The following is a 10414-nucleotide window of genomic DNA, read 5'->3' on the forward strand; positions in this document are numbered from 1 at the left end:
AAATAGTTATATTGATATCATAGTCTAAGATATCACCTTGAAAATTACGACATTCATTTTTTTTAATATTTCTGTTAAATGTCGAAGTTAAAGTGGTTGATTTATTTGATTTGAAATACAAAACGATGAACATATTTCAGAGGTGTGTGCAAGTTGAAAAATCCTACAGGTATACGTGAGGCATTTCAGATGCTTTAGTTATTAGATTTTATGTTTTCTATTGTGATTTTCATCAACAGAAAATTATATATATGTACATTATATATTTAATCATGGATATTTGTGATCAGATAATACTACTAAATGCTTCTTATTGTACAACACTATCAAATTCAACTGGTCCCTATTATTTTTCAAATCTATTTCCTAATCCATATGGCTGCCACATTAGAAAAAGCTGAAACTGTTTTACATGCTTTTGTGGTCTCCATGACGTTTTTCAAAATATATATTTGGTAGAAATTTTGCTACAAATTACATCTTCACTATTTATCAACTCTGTGATCTTGGACAAGATAGCTATTCTGAGTTTCTTTAAGTTGAGCTAATAATTCCTATGTGGCTAGTTGTTATAAAATTTAAAGTGTTTGTCAAAGTGCCTTGTAAAGTGTTAAGCACCATATACATGGAAGTAAAGCATTTTGTATGTTACATGAGTACGTACATGCATCTCTCTCTGCCATTCTGTATACAGATATATGAACATATATATTCTGCCAGCATCATCATCATCACCTAGGAAGCTTTAAGAGATTCAGTGTCTCTGCATTATCCCAGACCTACTGAATCAAAATTGCCATTTTAAGATAAACAGAAGATTCATATTAATGTTTGGAAAGCATTGTTCTGTGTGGTCTAGTGACAGTGAGATCTCTCTCTCTCTCTCTATCTCTCTCCCCACAAACACACATATACATGTAGCAGCCAGAGAGCTAGGCAGTGATACCAACAAAGGAAAGTAGATTTATCATCTTGAGTTGATAAAAGAACAGCCTAGAAAGCTACTTCCTATTTTAATTAGAACTGACCATCAATAGTAATAGAAGGGTAAAAAGTATTAAGCGGCTCATTCCTGGAATGGTGATGACAGTCCAGAATGAGGCAGAATGGATGACTGCACTGAAATTTTGACTAAAATAATCTAAGAAGTCCCATCCAATTTTGTAATTCTACCCTACATACACACTTGTGTATTTACAGATATATACCCAACCACAAATATTATATTCCTATTTTCAATCTATATCTTTAGATCTATTTTGTATGAGCCCAAAACTACAGATGACAGATTTTTTTCTTACTTTCAAGCTTTAAAACATGGTCTTCTAAAACAATAATACTATATTGATCAAATCTAGTGTTAGTTTTCAGAAATAGTATCATTTTCATTCCAATTGTCATCTCAGTGACTATTTCATTATTTGCAGAAACTATTAAGAAAAACATGGAACATTTGAAATATTTTAGTAGTGCAGTTGAAACTCACCATAATCACCAAGCAAATCCATTAGACATGTGAACACCACTGTCATTCAATCACAGATAAAAGAGTGGTTACCAGGCTTGTCAATGCAGTCATTTACTAACAAACACTGAGCTTTTGGCTCATGACAAAAGATCTAGGCAAATATTCTTGAAGATATACTTATTCATTTATATGTTTTTTGGTTTTGTTTTGGTTTTGGTTTTGATATACAGAAAGCTGTACATATTTAATGCATACAGCTTGATGAGTTTGAAGATAAGTATACACCATGAAACCATCACCACAATCTACACCATAAGCATATCCATCACCTCCAAAGATTCCCTGCCATCCTCTATTATTATTTTGTGTGATAATGTAAATGATCAGGGCCCTATGGGGTTTTCCTGGGACAGATCCCTCCCCCATACCCTCTGCTTTAGCTCCTAGCATCTGATGCATATTTCCTGAGTTTTTCAGATGCTTAAACCACCACCAAATGGAAGAAATTAACTACTTGATGATCATGAGCTTGTAGTCTGAAACTTCTGATGCCTAAGGATTGATAATGTTAACTGTCCAGTTACCTCAATATCAACCAATCAGAGAATTGTGCATGAGCTGATCACATACCCTGAAACCCCTCCCCTCACCTGGCCTTTAAAATGCTTTTCTGGAACCCTGCAGGGAGTTCAGGGTAATTTGAGTACGAGCCACCAGTTTTCCTTGCTGGGCCCTGCAATAAACCTTTCTGTGCTCCAAACTCGGACATTTCAGTTTGTTTGGGTTCACTGTGTGTTGGGCACACGAACTTGCTTTTGGTAATAATTTGAGCACTTAACCTAAGATCTACCTTCTCAGAAAAATTGTAAACATACGATTCAGTACTGTTAATGATAGGCACTATGGTGTACAGTAGATTCCTAGACTCATTCATCTTGCATCACTGAAACTTTATACCTGTTGACTAATAACTCCTAAGTTTCTGCTTCCCCCCAGCCCCTGGCAACCACAGTGTGTTTAGCCACAGTGGAAGAAAATAAACCTAAGACATGTTTTTATCTTCTTTGAAGTTTGTGAACTAAATAAAGGAATATGCCTCATTGATGCATGCTATGACTGTTTAGGGAAAGCATATTATTTAGTTGGTTTAGTTTTTACTACATACATTTTAGTAGCAATGATGTTATATCCATGTTAGGTGTTTACACCTTGATTTATCATATTACTAAAGTATTGGTTTTTCAAACTTGTAGTTGCTGATATGTTTTCCCTTCTTCCCAGCAGCAATGCTCCTTAGATCCACTTCAGCAGGATGTTTTCATACACTGATGATCAAAAGAGTCCATGATACATGGAATCTCAATCCTGATCGTAAGGTGAAACAATTCAAAACTCACTTCTAATTTACATACCTTCAGATGAGACAACATTGACCAAATTATAAATAAAACAGACCCTGGGATACCCAAGAAGATCATCCTTGAATTTTCATTCTCACTAAGATGTTGTCATGGTATTGGTGCTCTTTTATTTAAACTTCTAAAGAGAACAATAGAATTTTAACTATGCCATAAGATGTATTAATGGGGATAAATTAGGATTTTGGAATTAACATACACACACTACTATATATAAAATAGATAACCAACAAGGACCTACTGTATAGCACAGTGAACTATATTTAATATCTTTTAATAACCTATAATGGAAAAGAATCTGAAAAAGAATATATATATTTATATATATATATATATATATATATATATTTTTATATATATATATATATATATATATAAAACTGAATCACTTTGCTGTACACCTGAAACTAACACAACATTGTAAATCAATTATACTTCCATTAGAAAAAGACAGCTACAAAAATAAATTTTAAAAACTGTTCTATGAAAATATTCATTTTCATCAATTTTTTCCTCCAATGAGACTCTTCTAGATTATGCTTTATTTAAATTTTAATTGAAGGTTTACAGATTTGCAGTTTGTGCTAAGTTTAATTTCTGTTTCAAGAATTCTGACATTTATTTTTAAATCATTACTTTGTGCCTGATTTACCACATTTTTTACAATGCATTTACCACTTCATATAAATTATACAAAGTAGTGGTTTGGTCTGCATCAGCTCTCAGCCACTGCTGTACAAGGCTTTTGGAAGAAAAAAGGAGAAATGATCCCATCTCTGAAGCTCATTTGGGGAGAATACTATATAAATTTGTTCTTACTGTAAGGTTGAAATTAATCTTGATTTCCTGTCAAATGTACAGGGATTTTACAATATAGTTCATAATAATGTTTAATTCCTCTAGGGTAGGAGTTAAGATAAACAAGTCACTGACAGTGTTTATCTATAAATATAGCAAATGGTGTGGGACTGAGGTTGGTTATCAATTCTGCCGACTTTAATTTCATGGTTATAAAACACAGTAAATCTCACTGTTTATAAAAGGTGGGAAAGAATCTCCAATGGGCTTCAGTAGCCAAGAAACCTTCTGTAACATTAATCTCTCTAACTGATATTTGGTATCCTCCTAGGGTGCAATATTTAAGATTGTGGAGTGACTGCTAGTCACATTAAAATTTTCACTGGGATCATTAGCTAGCATTTCTGTCATTGATCTATTATAACTTTGTTAATGAGTTCCATGTGAGTGAAATTTAGTGAATGAGACTATTCTTTCTAAGCCTTGCTAGGTGAATGTTTAACAATTACTTTAGGCAGTTATATATCTAAAAGATAGCCTAATTAATCAAAATCATACCTTTTTTCTTATACAAAGATGAATTGTAATACCTAACTAGGCAAGATGTACTGAATAATCAGCCAGTGTACATTATATACATTTACATTTAGGTCATGAATCTGCCTAAAATGTCACAAAATGCCATAAAATTAAAAAAGAAACAAAATAATTTATTCTTAATATTCCAATTTATTTAAATATAAGATTTGATTATGATCACTTATTTCCCTAAAAATCTGTATGCTTGGGCTTTCCTGGTGGCACAGTGGCTAAGAATCCGCCTGCCAATGCAGGGGACATGGGTTCAAGCCCTGGTCCGGGAAGATCCCACATGCTGCGGAGCAACTGAGCCCGTGCGCCACAACTACTGAGCCTGCACTCTAGAGCCCACGACCCACAACTACTGAGCCCACGTGCCACAACTACTGAAGCCCGCGCGTCCTAGAGCCCGTGCTCCACAACAAGAGAAGCCACGGCAATGAGAAGCCCGCACACCGCAGCAAGGAGTAGCCCCAGCTCACTGCAGCTAGAGAAAGCCCGTGCACAGCAGCGAAGACCCAACGCAGCCATAAATAAATTTATTAAAAAAAATCTGTATGCTTAATTTGATTGAAATTAATTCTTCCCTCAAAAAGGACCACTGTTATAAAAATGGTATTATTTGAAATAGCTCGATTTTTCCATTCCGACTTTCTAGTGAATAACAGAATTATTTTGTAACCACAAAAGTGAAAAAAAATCACAGCCTCTACCTCTATTGCTTTTACATTCAGAAGAGGTTGATTTTTCACTTCCCAAGAAGGTCAGACTTTTATAAATATAGGATAATCTGATATGTGAGTTGGGGATTAAAACAATCTTGAACTAAAAATGTCTAACTGTGTTGGAGGTCAGACTCCTTGAGAATGAGTTTTCAATGACAAAATCCTCAGTTACTTTTCAGCTCTTGTATTGGGCTGTTTCTCCTGGACCCACCCTGAGAGTTTTATTACTGATCTGAAACAGTCTGGCTCCTGTGCTTTCTACCAATTAGTCTCAACATAGATCTCAAACCTTGGCTTCCAAGGAGCTGGCTTCTGACAACATCAGCCCTGGGTGGAGAGAGGCTGAATGGAACTGTTGGTAATATACCTTCTCATCTCCTTTCCTGCTCAGAGCCTCTTGTCACTCATGTCATTGGATGCAATACCCCGCTATTTGATACACTCACTTCCACAAAAAACTATCCAGTCAGACTTAGACTTCCAGGTCTCAAAATGCATGAAACATCTATAAAAGACAGCAAAGGCTCTCTCAAATGGAGGCTTTATCTGTTCCCCACCCCCTTTTTTTAAGCCTCAAAACCCACCTGAACCAATTATCATCAAAGAAATTGGTTATTGTGTTATTGGTATGTTTGACATTCATATATGTGTTGACTTGAATCAAAACTAGGGATGATTTCACTTCAAAGTTATCAATAAAGTCACCTAAAATAGATCTATCAGTTAAGTCTATGGATTACATCTTCTTGTCTTATGAGTTGTGAACTGAGGGTGGAAATGTGTTTAGTAAAACATGGTCAAGAAGACAAGGGCCACAGAATGGCCAAGAGGATCCCTTCGGTAAGGCAAAAGTAGGTAAAAGCAATAGAAAGTGAAGGGGCTAAAAAAGGGAGACAGAATAGGGGAAATAGCAAAACCGGATATGGAAGTGTTTAGGTAGAGGCAAACAGTGTGATTTGTTTAAGGAGTCTCCTTTACGTACTTTAAGAATTCATAAATACTGTGGGTCTTAGGGAAATGAGATATTGTTAAAAGCACATTCAAACAATCACTCTTGTAAAGAAGGACTCTTTTTCTGTATCCCAATGGTTAGCCTTAAATTACTGTTTTTTTTTTTTTTTTTCCTAGTCTATGTGTAAGGTACAATGAGCTGTCTTATAAAATGTAATTATTTTCCTAGTCATGGTTTGGGAAAAACAAAAACAACAACAACAACAACCACACAACTTCTATTATGAAATTATTTGATTAAAGGGTGAAAAAAGAGCTGTTAAAATTGAATAAAAGTACTCCCCGTTTCACCCAAATCTATCATATTTTATTAAGATAATGTCATAGAAATAAATTGTTGCCTTATAATACAAAGCAAATTACAACCCACAGGATAAAGATAATGCATGACTTTTAAATACTTTCATCTCATTTTCATTATTTTCTTTCAGATTATCTGACCCTGCATAATGTCAAAGGCATTGCATCGCATAAAGGAAAACATGCAAAGGAAATAACTCTCAGCGGATTTCATTCCCCCTTCAATGGTCAGTGAAAAATCCATCCTCTAAAATATTTTTAGTATTTGTTCTCTCTAAAAATCCAGTAATTAAAAAAAATCTTTTGTTTCTAGAAGTCATCTATGCTGTCATGTGCATGACAGTCATCTGTGGAATTCTTCTCTTGGTGATGGTCAAACTGAGGTAACTGGATGCAACTCAGAAGGGAAGGGCTAGAAAGGGACCAGCCCTGTGAAAGCACATTTCACAATGGCAGAGCTTACCAGGGCCGAGAAGGAAAGCTTCTCCATTAAGACTTAGGAAACCATTCTTAATGTGGGATGGGTACATGAAAACGTTACTCTGTCTTCATATGTAAGGTAAATGTGATCACAGGGATTCTTTCATGTTGCATTTTATAAGCACATATGCATTGTTCTCCCAATGAAATGGTTCCCAATCATTCCCCTCATTTTCCTACAAAATCCAGATTGAACTTTGCTGCATGCCTTAATCAGATCACTTGCAGGATTAATCAGCTCATATAATGGACCTGCTGTGTACTTCATACACTTTATACTTAACTGAAAATTTACTCTTCACTCTAATTTCTTATATGCTAATGAGCTTTATTCATATTTTACCATGTAGTTATTAAATGAGACATGTAATGAGGCCTCACTGGGTAACCTTAGAAAGACATATTACTATTGCCTGATGTTAATTCCCTCTTTCCAAATCTTCTGTTTCCTTGGCTGCCTTCATTGTGAATGTGAGACCTCAGGTTAGAGATACATCAACTTCTAGATTTCTACATGTCTAGGGTTTAAAATATTTCTACTTATATAACACTTACAAATAGATATAAAGTGGTGTTCAGTTGCTTAGTTTTAATTTTTAAAAAACCCTCATATTTAAATATCAATGCTGTTCATTTGCTTATTCATGATACAAATGTATACATTTTTGTATACAAAATGGAATACAAATATTCCATCACAGAGGTATAATTTGAGTATCATAAATGTTAATGAAGAAATATATATTAAGTGTGTATATACATCTATATTATATACATACACATAAAATATACTTCTCAGTAAGATTAGGCCTGAGGGCAGCAGAGGTGGTGGACATTTCTCTGATCTCATGACGCTCAGAGAAGAAGAGTCAGTAAACTTGATGATGCTTGTACACATATGGTTCCTCAGACTCCAAGGCTTTGATGACCAGACAGATCAAGTGCAAGATTTAGTGGGGAAGGTGTATGGTGGTACCAAGGAGTTGGGAACGTGATGAGTGTGTGCTCTGTCTACAGACATTCAAACTTACTTATTTTTAAAAGTAATCCCAGCTAAACATATTCCCTTGTTGGATCCAGCTCCTCTAACTGTTTAATTTAATGCTGACCAATATCAATACCAAACAAACTGCTTCTCTCCAAGGCCTTAAAAGTTGTATTTGTATGAAAAGATATTCTTTGAGTTCCAAGATATAGTTTAAAGGCCAACAAATAAGAGTCAGTTTCAAGAGGGAAAAATAGCATTTGGAATTTATTAAACTTTCCTTTATTTGGTTTAAAATATTTGCGAGCATGGTTCAGTTACTGGGCCTGTCTAGATATTCCATCACAGAGGTATTGTTTGAGAGAAGCACAAAAAAACTTTCTAGCTTAACAAAAATCTTAAAGGTTTTCAATCTTTATTTTTTAGTCACTCACTTAATGTATAAAGTTCACATCTGTCACCTTGTTTTTTTTACAGATTACTGTTGTGCCCCAGATAGATAAGGCCTATGGCTATTCAAAATTTCCTATATATCAGCTATTATTTCACCTCCTTTCTTGCCCACAGAGAAAGACATATTCCTTTACTGGATGACAATGGGAGTGTTATAGGCAAAAATCTTGAATTGATTCTAATATGTATTTAAAAGCAAATCATTCATATTATATATTATAATATTTTTATTAGTTATAATATCACATTGTAATATATTATAATTATATTATACCATTATTATTATATTACATTTAGTTATCAATTATTTTCCATGCAATTTAAATTTGATCCTTACATGTAATCTGAAAGATCCAGACCCAGGGTTAAGAAATGACAAAAGTAAAAGCCATCATGGAAAGAAGGAACAAAACAAAACAGAAGCATCAGTAACAACAAAACCTGTGTTACCTCACATTGGAGATCAATAATACCTTCTTCATAAAGCAGGCTGCTTGCCACTCACCTGGTGGGCAAGTCTAATCCATGTGAATACCTTCTGCAGTAAAGATTAAGGATTTTGCATTTGCTCCATGTTATGCTAAATTAAAACAGCCCTAAATCTTCAAAGAAATTTGCAGCGAAACCAATGACTAAAGTTTAAATATTTGAGAAAAAAGACTATTTTTCTTTTTGAAAATGGTTACTTGGAGATCATAGTTAAGTGCATGATACTTAGAAACACCATAGAATATTCTACTTTTGAAACTTTACATTCAAAAACTTAATTATCTTCCCCTCCAGGCATAGAATCCAACCAAAAAATAAGCACAGACACATTTGTAAAATCCTTAAAATAGCATATTGTTAAATTTTACTTTTACTTTTACTTTTATATAGAACCTTCAGAATATCAGGTCAAAACAAGAGACCCTTCACCAATCCGAATACCTGGAGGACTCATGATTCATTGAGAGTCACGAATCATTAAAAATCACTTTCTTTAAAGCAAGTCTTTGTAGCCAGTCAACAGAATATCCTATCCATTGTCAACAAAGAAAATGTTAGGATGGATTTAATGATACCGGATCATTAAGTATGTTCATGTAAGGTATAATAATTGGAATGATGTTAGATTTGTTTTTTCTTAGGAAAAAATTCAAGTATAAATTTACAGTGGTATCTTTGGACACTAGTATAGAATTACAGAATTACCCTTGAAGGCAAAAACAAGTGTTATTCTAAGCTACACTTCTGCGTGATTTGTTTCATAGTAAATTTGAGTCCATATAAGAGTAATTGGTTGTATCATAATATAACATTTTATAGTTAGCAGAGTATTTTCTGATCAATTTTATAAATCCCTATTAACTTGCCTAAAGGAAACTGCTAATAAAACTATCCAGTATATGTGCCATTTGTATATCCATTTCCAAATCATCAACTACATCATTAGCATTAACTTTAAGTTTCTAAATATATTTGATAGATGATTAGTCTTAAAAACCAGAAATGATATCTTTGGATTTTTGTAATTTGAATACTATTGAACTGACTTTGTTAACTTGATGTTTTTATGTCATGTTCATAAAGATGTAAAGCAACTACACTGGCCAAAAAATCCATGTGCATTTCAATGATATATTTCATTTGTAAATTTACTTTTTTCCTATGCTAATTATTATGAACTTCTGCAATAATAAAGTAATATGATAATTGTTACTTTCTATATTGTTACTATAATGTTACTTTTGGCCTGATTTGACATCAGAATATAACTGTGAATAGAAAATTGTGGAAAAGATGTTTGTTAAGTTTTTGATACATATGTGCTTTTTAACTCTCTGCAATCACATTATACCCATTTCTAAGAACACACATGAGTTAGTTTTATCTGTAGTGACACAGAGACTCAAATATTCAAGAACAGGAACATATATTTAGTGATATATTTACAATTAAAGGTCAAACATTTTCTACCTGTTGGTATCAGATCTATTGCTCTTCACTATACTTCAGATCAAATTGTCTACATTAAATCAAATTTGAAGTTAACATTTGGCTATGTTTATTTGGAGTAATGGAAAAGCCATCCTTTATCTTTTCAAACAGGGAAGAATAATTTGGTGAGTCACAAAGCTCCCTCAAGGAGCTCTCCATATTCCAGTGGTTGCTAATTCTCTTAGTTATGGGAAGAGAATGTAGGTCTTTCCATCTC

At 33.7% G+C, this 10414-nt stretch overlaps 1 protein-coding gene across 1 annotated transcript in view; it reads left to right on the forward strand.

Moving 5' to 3' along the window:
* The window catches only part of GFRAL (GDNF family receptor alpha like), a 58750-nt gene extending 48827 nt beyond the window's left edge, over window positions 1–9923 (forward strand). Inside the window, 4 exon segments of the mRNA XM_082414348.1 lie at window positions 6431–6526; window positions 6613–6682; window positions 9097–9115; window positions 9117–9923. Coding sequence (XP_082270474.1) covers window positions 6431–6526; window positions 6613–6682; window positions 9097–9115; window positions 9117–9170 — 239 coding nt within the window. The 3' untranslated portion in view covers window positions 9171–9923.
* Window positions 9924–10414: the final 491 nt, after the last annotated feature.

The sequence above is a fragment of the Balaenoptera physalus genome, assembly GCF_965194825.1.
Source record: "Balaenoptera physalus genome assembly, chromosome: 11".
Classification (NCBI taxonomy): Eukaryota; Metazoa; Chordata; class Mammalia; order Artiodactyla; family Balaenopteridae; genus Balaenoptera; species Balaenoptera physalus.